At 35.3% G+C, this 13,099-nt stretch overlaps 4 protein-coding genes across 4 annotated transcripts; 2 read left to right on the plus strand and 2 right to left on the minus strand.

Annotated features, from left to right (window-relative positions):
- Positions 1-735: 735 nt before the first annotated feature.
- On the minus strand, positions 736-2,754 carry LOAG_02019 (hypothetical protein; the record flags this gene model as incomplete). Its single annotated transcript, XM_003137557.2, has 5 exons — positions 736-1,107; positions 1,405-1,545; positions 1,753-1,902; positions 2,252-2,402; positions 2,525-2,754. 5 exons carry the CDS (start codon positions 2,752-2,754, stop codon positions 868-870), a joined length of 912 nt encoding a protein of 303 aa, XP_003137605.1. The 3' UTR covers positions 736-867.
- A 378-nt stretch (positions 2,755-3,132) lies between these two features.
- Positions 3,133-7,013, plus strand: LOAG_02020 (brahma associated protein). The gene is made up of 8 exons (XM_003137558.2): positions 3,133-3,211; positions 3,856-4,015; positions 4,420-4,602; positions 4,805-5,056; positions 5,163-5,336; positions 5,470-5,659; positions 5,904-6,118; positions 6,432-7,013. Exons 1-8 carry the CDS (start codon positions 3,162-3,164, stop codon positions 6,585-6,587), a joined length of 1,380 nt encoding a protein of 459 aa, XP_003137606.1. The 5' UTR covers positions 3,133-3,161; the 3' UTR covers positions 6,588-7,013.
- Positions 7,014-7,614: 601 nt separating this feature from the next.
- LOAG_02021 (hypothetical protein) lies at positions 7,615-8,995 on the plus strand. The gene is made up of 3 exons (XM_003137559.2): positions 7,615-7,902; positions 8,156-8,588; positions 8,730-8,995. The coding sequence occupies exons 1-3, from the start codon at positions 7,627-7,629 to the stop codon at positions 8,867-8,869; spliced, it is 849 nt and encodes a 282-aa protein (XP_003137607.1). The 5' UTR covers positions 7,615-7,626; the 3' UTR covers positions 8,870-8,995.
- A 141-nt stretch (positions 8,996-9,136) lies between these two features.
- On the minus strand, positions 9,137-12,635 carry LOAG_02022 (hypothetical protein). Its single transcript, XM_003137560.2, has 9 exons — positions 12,290-12,635; positions 11,962-12,075; positions 11,555-11,802; positions 10,999-11,107; positions 10,817-10,921; positions 10,545-10,735; positions 9,846-10,005; positions 9,543-9,698; positions 9,137-9,473 (listed from the first exon to the last, which is right to left on the minus strand). Exons 1-9 carry the CDS (start codon positions 12,497-12,499, stop codon positions 9,408-9,410), a joined length of 1,359 nt encoding a protein of 452 aa, XP_003137608.1. The 5' UTR covers positions 12,500-12,635; the 3' UTR covers positions 9,137-9,407.
- Positions 12,636-13,099: the final 464 nt, after the last annotated feature.

A 13,099-nucleotide genomic window follows, 5' to 3' on the forward strand; every position in this document is an offset into this window, starting at 1 on the left:
TTAGGATTTTCAATCAGTTGAGAGTCGGTTGATATTTTGTTGGAAACAGAAGACAAAGATTGCTATTAAAGTTGATTTATATTCGTTTTCAGAACACACTGCGTTTAGGCTTGAATTTTAAGCTTGAATTTTAAGCGTTTAGGCTTGAATTTTAAATCTAAACTGTCCTGAATCTAAAGATGACTAAATTATTCTTTTCGTCAATCCGATTGTTTTAATACTGTTCATCACAATCTTGTCTTTATTACTTTATTATTAGTAACTTTATCACATTGTTTTCAAAACTCCGATCTGGTTGCTTTAGTATAAAAATGTTAACAAGGGGAAAAATAAAGCACGGGTAAGTAACATGTAATGGCTATTCGCCTGAGTCAAGTGCCTATGTTGTTTTTTTTCCGACATGACTCGACAAGCACCAATATTTCTTCTTGTTAGCAAGATAAATAATTGATATATCCCATCAAACTACTTTCAGCGCCTCTGGTTTTATCACTATAAATACCATTTCTTTACCACTATACCATTTCAAGTTCATTTAAGCTTACAATTATTATTACAATTCTGTAACTTTTAACAAATGCACATGGGATAAGCTTGAATTAACTTGTCTTTAAACCAGCTCTATATTTTACATTTTAATTACTTCTTTCGAGCTTAGATGTTATCTCTGTTACCTCACTGAACTAAAATCCATATCCCAAAATAAAGCATAGTATATCAGTAATTTTTCGAAATCCCCATTTTTTTAATCATTCGGAAAAACAAGTGAAAAGTTCAAAATATCCAGGAATTCTTGTATACAATATGGAGCACTTTCTCAAAATAAAAACTAGTTAATCAAAAACTAAGCTTACAATGCGAAGACGACTATTTCAGTACTTCTGTTTCTGACCGAGTTTTGTGAGATTTCGTTTCTTCAGCATATTCAAAGCTGTTTTTCGCTAAAAGATAGGAAGGGAAAAGAGTTGACAAAGCCCGAAGATAAGACATCTTATGTCTTACGCTTGCAGCAAATTCTTCTGCATTGACCCATTTGTAATCTGCAACTTCGTCTTTGTTGGCCACCAGCGGAACACGATTCATATATAATGCTTTGAAGAAAAAAACCTGTAAATAAAACCAGCTGATTTCATCAATCGGGAAAACCGTTTAACAAGTAATGTATGGCCCGCAGAAGAGATTTTTGTAATTCGAAATCTGAAGACAAAAAGTAAACCAGCTCAATTAAAAAAAAAAAACCAGCTCAGACAAAAAAAAAAAGGTAACAGATCACAATTATTTCCTGCATATAATAAATCTACCAAATTAAAACAGTCATAACTGGAAAACCAACTCTATGACTAAACTTCACAGTAGCTGCCCATAAATAATTGATAAAGCACCTATAATGATATGCCAACTTACCGCAGCACCTCGTGAATGTGTTTTTAATCGTTGCCGTAGTTGAGCAGGGTAGCAATAAAAATAGACGGAAAATGGTGCACTGTTTATTCCTTTTCCATGAATTTCAATGGAAAATAGTTCCTTGAGACAGCGCTCTGAAGTCTGCAATAAATTTTTTATCCCTCACAGGAAAGTAGATACATTATTTTTACTTTGAAAATTCAAAGTTAGTCTGTGCTGATATAAAGAATTTCACTCCACTTGATATATTTGTAACAGACAGGAAATGAAAAATACATTAACATCAATAATGCATGAAACAGTAACTCACAATCGAAAAAATGGAACCAACTTATTGATAGTTCTTACTTGCTTCAGTGATTCGCCTGGAAGAATTCGTAACTGAGGTAAATGCCACGGCGAACGATAACCGTCCTTCCGTCCAAATTTCTGACATACAATAAGCACAAGAAATTCATCAATTTTCCTTTGCAAGCTTCTGGTATCAGCTTTTGAAAACTGCAAAAACGACACAACAAAGATATAAATATCTCCGTCATACAATTAAACAACGAACATAGCATTTTGGACACAAACATGAAATGCATTGGAACTTTTTTTTTTCAGCTTAACTTAACAGTTACGAGCACACAAAAACATTACGTCATTATTCGGTGAGTTTATGGTGTGAAACATAATGCAACTACATGCACTATTCTATACTTCAAATCTGAAACGTTTTGAAATTACGCCTATTTCTTCTGCATATCACAGTCCTAAACTGAATATGTGGTTAATTCATATCACTAATAGATTTCTTATTGCCATTAAAAATAATAAAAATAGCATGCTTTAAATAAGGAATTACCTTGGTGAGATCCCCAATTGCAAGCTTTTTGCGAATTCGACCTGCCTCCTTCCGCCAGTTCTCTTCGTCTACGGAAGCTAGGATTCCTATTTCTTCTTCTGGATTAGCTTCTTCACCACCCAATTTCAATCTTGCTCTTTCCTTAAGAAGCCTATAATAAAACTGTAGGAAAAAAGAGACTATAGAGAAAAAGATACTGACTACCAGATAGTTTAGAAAATAAGACAAATAAAGAAAACAATTGAATTCGAGTAAACGGTAACAAAGAAACACCGTTCATCTCTTAACTGCCGCAGTTCAAAATCACATCGAAGTGAGTCTTCCAATTCCCTTTGAAGCATAAAATCGTGATAACGTTTTTCAATATCACTCATTGGTGGTGCAGTAAAAGGTGGCCTTACAAGAGCTACCGATGCAAATATATCCCAAACATGCGAATGTTTGCTACTGAGTGTCAGCGATGAATGAAAGCTTGATATATGGCGTAGAACCCTGTGGCCCATTATAGCAATCAATTGACCTGAAAAGATAGGAAGTTCTTGCCGAAGAACTCCACATATCTCGATAGCTAACCTTTAGAGGTACTTCGCGATGAACTTCCTAGTAATAGATGTCTGTCAGCCGATATATAATGTTGGCATTCTCTAAGCATTAAATTTTGGATACCACCTGTTACGAACATGCCATTCCTGACCACACTGAAACGTGTCTCTCCCTTCCGTCCCCCCTCTCGCATCGCGTAGTTCCTCAGCTTGGTACCATAACAAGGACCATTGGTACTCAAAAGGTTTCACATGAAACGAAACCATAGCTGTCAAGGTGACGAAAGCATGATGTGTATGGGTGGTAGTGGCGCTTGGGTGTTATGTTTATCTCTAGATGTTGTAGTACATATTGAAGTGTTTTAGGGATGCATCGAGGTAGTGCAACAGTATCATCCAATAACGGTTCTAATATCAGGTAATTCTTTGATAGAAGTATTCATTTCTGCAATCACTTTCAATGATACTAAATAAGCGTAATATATTCTACTGTTTGCCAGTTTGCATGGTTTATGCTTTATGTGTGGATTGATAAGTGCTGTTTCACTTTCTGTCGTATTTTGTTGAGTTCTAGCTGTGCGTCTTTCAAACTTAGCTTGCGGGTTATAAAATATTGTTGATATAACTGTTATGACATTAAAAGAGTAGAACTTTTCATAGTTGTAAGAGATAGTAAAACTTTTCATAAAAAAGTTTGCTTTTTATAAAGTATCCTTAAAAGTAAAGACTCCATAGCATATTGAAACGTAATGCAGTCTACTTTGTCACTCATTTCTTTCTGTAACTTTAATTACACTACTAATAAATGACTCAACAGCAGTATTTATTTTCTGGTAGTTTGGTATTTCGAATCTTATTTCATATTCTATTATGATGTGATATCATTGTGTCCACTGAACCGGTAAATTTTTCAGTGCTTGTAGAAGAATAGCTTATTCTGAAGCAAGGAAAAATTAATGATATTGTTATGTATGGCTGATTATTTTTTGTTTATTGGAGTTGCAAATTTATTGACAGCAGGGTAAAATTGGTTGGCGTAATACTTATTTCCTTGTTGTTTAGATATGGCGGAGCAGTACCAAATGCACAACATGGTCGACGGTCATTTGCTCCGCAGCCTGCTGGTGCTCCACCGATGCTTCCACCACAACACAATACTCGCAGTCAGATGCAAAATCGTGCAAAGAAACGAAAATTGGTTGACAAGCTGTTACCTATGCAGGTGACATTATGTTTTTGTTGTTGATTATAAAGTGAACTGTACCGCAGGAACAAATCCGTGGTTACAGTAAATGTAGTTTTGCTATTTCTTTGCAAAATGTTTCGGAGATTTTGTTTTCATACTATTCCAGGTCGATTTCGTGGTAGAAATTTGAGCTTGTATTGGTCCTATTAACACTTTGTATCCCTTCCTTCAAATAGTAATTTCAGATGTTTATAGACATTAATTAGATCAGTATAAATTAATTCTCTTACTAGCTGCGATTGGAAAACCTTGAAAACAAAGTCGATCAAACTTTTACAAAGAGGTGTCAAACTTGTTTCAGCTTTGTACTTCGGGAATATTTCCCTGATAGAAGAGGGATAATTGAAATGCTTCGTTTTCTACATTTTGATTTTTTTAAGGTTCGGGAACTTGTACCAGAATCTCAAGCCTACATGGATCTCCTAGCTTTCGAACAAAAGCTTGATGCCACCATTACAAGAAAGAAGCTGGATATACAAGAAGCCTTAAAAAGGCCAATAAAAGTAAAAAGGCGGCTTCGAATATACATTTCACATACATTCATACCTGGCAAAGAACCTGAGGTTTGTGAAAATAATTCTACTTCAAACTTTTGAATGAATTAACAATGGCTTCATGAGCTTAGATCATACCCAGCTTGTTATGATTATGCATCTTTCTGCATAGAATAACCTTACTGTCCCTTGTATAGGACGGAGATGAAAGTAATTAGTCGAAAGTTTCTATTCATCTATGAGAATAATTTTTTATCTTAATAATTCCCAGAGGGAGGGCGATGAAGGCACTGTACCAATGTGGGAACTACGAGTCGAAGGACGTCTGTTGGATGAACCATCGGTAGGCGTAGGTGCTGCAGGTGGTGGAGTTGCGCAAAATCGAAATCAACCACTGAAACGGAAATTCAGTTCGTTCTTCAAAAGTTTGGTCATCGAATTGGACAAAGAAATTTATGGACCCGACAATCATCTTGTTGAATGGCATCGAACTCCCCAAACGAATGAAACTGATGGATTTCAGGTTTTTTCTGGAAATTCATAGATTTTTGGAGTTACACCGGAACATTATGGAACGCAATTTGTTCTATCAATATTTATACACTTATTTTTCATTCAATTTTTTTTAGGTTAAAAGGCCTGGAGACCGAGATGTCAAATGCACTATTCTTTTATTACTTGATTACCAACCGATGAAATTTAAATTGCATCCACGATTAGGAAAAGTACTTGGAATGGCTACGGAAACACGTCCAAAAATTATTGAAGCCCTTTGGCAGTATATAAAAACGCACAAATTGCAGGTATAAGTTTCCCAAAAGCATTTTATGATTCTACAATTAGTACTTCTGTGTTAAATATTCAAAAAATTATGCTTTACCTTTCGTCAGAGTATTTTCAGGATCAGACTTTTACCCTTCGTCAGAGTATTTTCAGGATCAGATTGAACGCGATAACATAAATTGCGACTCCTATTTAGAGCAAATTTTTGGAGTAAAGCGGATGCGTTTTATGGAAATACCTCAACGTCTTCAAAGTTTATTGCACCAGCCTGATCCTCTGATTCTGCATCATACTATTCAGTACAGTGAAGGAAATGAGAAAAATACGGCATGTTATGATATTGGTAATTTTTGTCGCGAATGTCATTCATGTCTTGTCATTAGTAACTTTATCGAATAGAGCAGCCTGTATGGTTTTTACAATTCATTAATAGCAAGATGTTAGAGATCAGAAGTCTCTTGTTTAAAAGGTTGGCGAATTTTCAAGTCTCTAAATAATTTTTCGCGGATTCCAAGAACTGTTGAGGAAATGACGAATATAAGTTAGCAGAATTGTGGAAGGTATTGGATAATTTTTTTTAATCATAGATGTGGAAATGGAAGACCCTCTGAAAACACAAATGACTTCATTTCTTCATAGCCACGCTAACATGCCAGATATAAGTGCACTGGATCAGAAAATTTTTGATATCGTGGAACAGATCAATGAATGGAAGCTTCGACGAGATTTTTATGTTCGTTTCGCGGACAATCCGCAGGAATTTATCCACAAGTGGTTGATTTCTCAAAGTAATGATCTGAAGGTATGATATTTGTTATAATGTTTGGCTGGACATAACTGTAACGTTTTGTTTCAAGCGTTTGGGTTACAGAATTAATAGAAGCTTGACGCAATTACTTAGTATGTGCAGTGCGCATCGTAATGGTAATGCTACTTCGACGTGAACTCATATAAACCTCCTAAATTGTTTCGCATTCTGGTTATCATGCCTTATTCATCCCATGATTTCTTTTTTTTTTTTCTGGTTCCGATCCCATATTTGTAAGTCAGAGCTCAAGTTTTTGACGAGCACAGAATAGAGCTCTAAAGTTGGCTGTTTCGGCTTTTTTTTTCAGACAATGACAGAAGTATTTGGTGACAGCGAAGTTGAACGTCGTGCTGAGTACTATTATCAACCTCAGATCATGGAGGGCACTTTTCGTTATATCTATCACAAAGTGCAACAAAAGCGAGCTGAATTGGAGAGCACGTTAGGCATCAAAAACAATTGACTTTTCAATAACTCTTCCGACTATTTTGTTTAATCTGATGATAAATTATTTGTTATCTGGAAAAATAGTCGCGTCCTCTAGCATAATTCCTCTTATAATTTTACTGTTTGGTTGATTACTTTGTGGAGAACTTCACTTCTAGCTGTTTTAATTTATTTGTTATTTATTTCATTGAAATTTTCACGGTTAAAAACTGTTGGAGAAGAAACGTATGTGTTATGTCGAACATAACTTACAATCTGTATTTTGTAACTTTTGTATTCTGGCGTATTTTCTTTTTCGTTAGAATAAGTTGTTTCCCACCTTGAATTTAGCCTTCAATTTCAGGCTCTCTCATTTGCGAATCCTCTTTACAATTGAAACTCTTGGTTACTGATTGAATGAGACACTTTTTCTAAACCGTTTGTATATAAATTTTCTACTTGCTATATAAGTTTTCTACTTGCTTTATAAAGAAAGCATTTTTCACAATTATCTTTGATTGCGGCAGATCGATTATTCATTCTCTTCCTTGAGATCGATGAGCAAGTCATATAGTTTTTCAGCTGTTACTTTTGTAGTGGGATGAACTATAAATGGAGTTGATTTATTAAATAATCACTGAATAGTTAGAAATTCTAAATAAGAAATAGTCGGAACATGTGATCTAATACCGTTACCTGCAGGCAGTTATTGTAAATGGCAGTATTCTGGCTCGATGTTTGTAATGGTACCGGCTATTAACAAAAGCTAGTGTCATTATAAACATCGAGCAATCACCAAATTGACAAATTTTTAAAATTTGCTGACTGCAGTGATAGATTTGGCAAGTTACCATCGTGTCGCGATTGGAGAAGTCGATATATTAAAACAATTGTAACCGGGTAGATGTGATGCTGCTCTGAACTATTTATTTTTGAAAGATTGGTACCGCTTCACTTTTTTGTCAGCAGTTGAATCCATTTGCTGGTCGATGGAGGGATTTCGCATAATTTTCTAAGATTTCCGAGAGTGAAGTCTAATTTCTTCGATGAAAATATAAGCTTTTATTTGCAGTGATATGAACGCATCGATTGCAAGTTCTAGTGAACATCGTTATTCAGTTGGCATTTCACAAGCCACAACATATTCGTCACCTCTAGAGCTCAATGAGGAGCAGAAAGAAAAAATACGAAAACAAGTGCTAGCAAGTGATTTCAAGCGGATAAAGCTACAAGAAGGATTGCGAAAGAACTGGGATAAATTTTATCTGCGAAATAAGAATAATTTCTTCAAAGATAGATGGTGGACCCAGTACGAACTTGATGGACTGTTGAAGCAGCATATCAATTTACAGGTTAACCGATAGATGTGGTACACTTCTATTCGTGCTTATCTCAGAAATTATCACCAGAACATTGGATACATTAAGGTTGAATCAGTAGTAAATTGGTATTGATGTATTGATAAGTGGGTCGGTAACATATGAATCTGTAGCCTCATTCTGTCATTATAAACAACAGTATTAATCAGTGGTAAACAGAAATATAAGAATTTTGTATGGTTTATTGATTCTTTTTTTCTCTCAATAGTTTTTGTTGCTTTTGCAGGATAGCTTGAATTTTTTGGAAGCTGGATGTGGTGTTGGTAATTTACTTTTCCCCCTGATGCATCTTTACCCGCACTGGAACTTTTATGCTTTTGACTTCTCAGATAACGCCATTCGGTTACTACGTGAACGCAGTAAAGCGAGCAATCTGTCAATCAGTACTGCAGTTGCAGACTTGACCTGCGATAGCTTTTCTTTGGATTTTCCAGCAGCTGACGTAGCATCATTAATCTTTGTCCTCAGCACAATTCCCCCTTATAAGCAGCAGCAAGCAGTGAAGAATCTATTCAATCTGGTAAAATTTCGGGGTGTGGTTTTTGTTCGTGACTACGGCATCAATGACAATGCTATGCTTCGATTTGGCCGAGGGTGCAAATTGGACGAGCGATTTTATGCAAAACAGGATGGGACGATGACTTACTACTTCAAATCAGGTGCAGTTTTTAACTTTTATAGAAGGTTACTTCGGTAAGTTATCAAAGTAATTAACCCACTGTGATATTTTAAATTCTTATTTTTTTCTTTTAGATCTCACATTATTATGGACAACTAATTCAAAAGGTTTTTGCTTTCAGAAGAACTGGACGAACTATTCATTGAACAAGGTTTTTGCAAAGTAACAAATACATACCTCTTACGAAAAACTGTCAATCACCAAAAAGACATTTCAGTTGATCGAGTATTCGTACAGGCTATTTACACCAAACCCTTCTGATGAGAGCATCTCTAAACCATTCCAAAAAATGGAATATACTGAAATATCAAAAACTTGCATCTCTCAACTGTATCAAGTATACCAAAATATTCCGAAAAGAAAGCATGAACTACCATTTATTAGCAAATCAATATTATATGTTTGTAGGTATCTTTTATCGTTTATTTACGATTAAAAAATCCAAAGCATATCATACAGTTTGGGCTCAACCCAAACTCAGAAATATTAGCGATGGAACAATCTAATAACAATCTAGTTGCCCTAACTTTTACTGGGAGGGTATACAGATTTTCACGCTGTCAATACATACTACCAGTAACTTGGGAAGCTAATCCTCTAAAATTCTTCTCTTTTCTGTTCATTCAAGTTTTTAAAATGACTACCATCACCATGCCTAGCAAAGCAACCATTTAGATAACAAAATGGAAAAGTAAAATAATGGCACCCGTGAACAAAGATGTCATTTCATAGATTTTCTTTAGTTTACTAAATATTTTCTCATCTTTGTCGGTAAGTAAATTCGAATAGTACTGCTTCTTCATTTGACTTTTAATTGTTTCATTTTTGGCTGCCGCAGTTTCATATCACGTTTCTGTTCTAGTTTCTGCAAAGAACATTCAAAATAAAAGGAAGAGCTAGCAAGTGCACAATCAAAATCTACTTTAATACCTACTTCTAGCCTTCGTTGCTTTTCGGGATCTTCCTCCTCTAGAAGGCGTTGTTTGCGTTCTCTTGTTTTTTCTTCCCGACGAGCTTGAGCTGCTTCCTGTCTTGCCTGGTGTGTTGTTTTTAGGAAGGCTTCCTGCACGCTTTGACGCTTTTTATCCGCCTGGAAATTATATATGACACCTTTGTTTAGAACTAGAACATCATGAGGATTAAAATTACCAAGTTTCGATAAAAACACCTTTATGGACATTATTTTTTCGAAGTGAGCAGAAAAGACATCAATGAATAAAAAGTAAAAACCGTGAACCTTTAATTTGCCTTCTCTTGAAAGTCGATAACGCCTTATTTTTTCGAAACAGTGAAATACCATTCGTAACAACGCGTCAATTTCTGCCATATTATTGCTCATTTTGAAAGCGAAAAACAGCACTCGACTCGTTTCTGGTAACCGTGTAAATGATTCACCACTAAAAAACATGCCATCAAAAGACTTATTTCCCATTCACTACTCACCTACCATAGTATGGCCAGAAATTAATCAACAGGTTTAACCACTTTATGTTCATTTATGTGCCTCCTTTATTTTTGGTCTAGCTGAGCGGAAACAGTTGGTGTCTTTCCCACCAATGTTCATTGGAATTGAGAACCGACAATTTAGTTTGACCTGAGTAACGATAGTTTCCCGAATTTTTACTAAGAACCCTACACATAGTAGATGCGCATAATAGGCTAAATACAAAAAAATTGGAGAAGAATTGAAGAGAATAAGCAACTGTCTTATGCTGAACCATATGGTGGAATTCCGTTATCCTAAAGGCGAGGAAAAAGAGTTAACAGAACAGATTTGATGCCTAAAGTAAAATCATTGTAGTGCCAAATCAGATAAAAAAACAAACATGGCTTAAAAAGCAAGCAGCATGCGGTACAATAAGATGTGGCAATCCTAATAATTCAAGTTAAATTCAGATATTCGCTAAAGTGGATTTCTGAGATGATAGGAACTCACTCCGAAGGTTTATAACCAGAATATTGATCTGAAAAGTGGAAATAATCAATGGCGCTTTCGTATTTTCGAAACACTGATAAAATCACTGGGTCGATAATTGCATTAACAGCTTCAAACATTTCTGCATAAACCACAATCGAGGACGGAAGTCCTAATCTATCCACTCCCTTTCGTTCTACTGTGAACAAACTCTGGAAATTTACATTTTCCATTACAGAATTATTACTTTCATCAAATGGGGATTTCAGAGAATAGCATCAAGGAGAACATACAAGGTCCATCTTTTCTTTGGCTGCTTTGGTCACTGATTTTCGTTGTCCAATAGCAAACACAAATGAATCCATCTCATTGTTGTCCACATCGATACGTATTATAACCTGCAATCAAGTTTCCCGTTTTTAATAAGAAATAAATAACTGCTGACTTTCTCAATAAGATGATGAAAATTACAAACTTTATCTTGCTTCGGACGAATAAAATTCATGACAACATGGATTAAATCCTGCCGTTTCAACAATTCCAAAGTAATTAATATTCCCTGACAGCCAACTCGACCTGAGCACCTGGAAGTACATCAAAATTGCCTTCCACATGACTGTGAAAAATATGCTTACGAGTATATCTTTATTTGTAACCATAACACCGTCCCATTCTGTACTACTAAAAACATTTAATGACTGCAGAAGTGAAATCAACTTCCATAAATTTTCACAGTAAAGTACTGTACGAACTATAAAGAAGCCAATTACTGCATTGATTAAATGGACTGGTTAGAGGCTGACACTGTAAGGAAGAAAAAGAATAATAAAATCTTTAAAGAACAATTGAAAAATGATAGGAAAAGAGTTTTAAACTGCTACCTATAAAGTTCTTGACCAAATGGTAATCGACATTATTGAGAAAAAAACCGCAATATAAAAGTCGCTTGAGTTCTCATACACTTAAAAAATAAAAGACAAGTAAGGTCGCTACCTAAACAGATAATCACAAGGATAACACCAGAAACTCACCAAATAGTATAAACAGAATCAGTTTCTTTATGGATGTGACCTTCTCTCAAGTCCTCTGATGTACCATCATCTCCTACTAGTGTAAATTGTTCTTCCAGAAATGGGGTTACATCCATAAACCATTTGTTTGCAATGTTTCGATTTTTGATACGACCAAAAATGTAATTTAACATATAAACTGCCAGAATTGACAGTACTAAAGCTTCCACCTGATATGATGCCCAGTTCGAGCGAAAATGAGCCGGCACCTGAATTGAATTGCTCTTAACAAAGTGGAAGCTAAAGAGATATAATCCATTTATCATTCAATCCTGACGTGAACTAGAAACATAGTACGTATCTCTAGAACTTTATGCTAGAATCACAAATATTGAATAAAATGAAAAAAAAAGAAGATATCTGCATACGTCAGCAAATCTGAGCTGTGGCGAGGCTTCTGATTCAGTCCTTTGCGGATGAGTTTCTTTTATAGGCTTCGAAAATTCATCTACGTCAATAAACTCATCATCATCACTATCATCCTAAAATTTAACAATATTCAAAGTACCAGTACCAGGTGCAACAAAACATTAAAATATTTGGAATTAATGACAAGTTTGAATTAATGACAAGCAGCAATGCTAATGGAAACACTTGTACACATCAAAAATTTTGAATGGATGTCCCAAATAATGCAATTTCTCGTTCAGAGAAAGTGTAAATTTAAATGAATAAATAATTAAGAAAAGATATTACGGTGACTGCTGACTTGTCCCCAGCGGCTTTGTTAGGTTCCCTGTGTGGCTTCAAGGTAAATTCTCGATCACTCATATCTTCTACTTCCATATCTTCAAATTCCGCAAATTCGTTATCCATCTCTGCGGCTCCGTCACTGTACCGCAGCAGTTGAACACTAACTATCATCCATATTGTTAGCTGACCATTCATAAGCGACGGCCACATCATGGCGTCTATAAATTTTTAATTAAACAAAATAGTCACTATTAAACGACTTTAACCAGTAAATTTGTCAACAAAATATGAATGTGAATTTGAAAAAACTTTGAACTGCAAAAACGTTACAAATCTGCCCAGTGTCCAGTGATCATGTCGACATTAAATAAAAGTTCTTAGAACAGAATGTCACAGAAAACATTTCTCCAAATCTCCCACTTATTACGTCGATGTCGGATCCTCATCGAGGTTATGCCAACAGTCAAAATTCAATATCGCTCACATTATATAGGGGAGAATAGTAGTATAGTGGCCATAGACTGATAGGCCAGTTTCATACTTCAAATGGTATCTAATATTTCCTAGAAGCTTCACGAAAGTAATCCAAATGACAAGTCACCAAACTTGGCTGCATTGCCTTAATTTATCAATGCAGTAAATAAGTTTCAAAGAATAAAATAGCTATATCAGGCATTCTTTCCCTCTCCTCTCATCCATCAATCATTTACTATTTAACAACACTTCCAACAAAACAAATTAAAAAACTGATAGCTAAACGAACTGAAACCCGTTGGTAGCACTATCATGTTTTAAGAAGAGGAGGATAGGATG

Source organism: Loa loa, assembly GCF_000183805.2.
Source record: "Loa loa unplaced genomic scaffold supercont3.55, whole genome shotgun sequence".
NCBI classification, from domain to species: Eukaryota; Metazoa; Nematoda; class Chromadorea; order Rhabditida; family Onchocercidae; genus Loa; species Loa loa.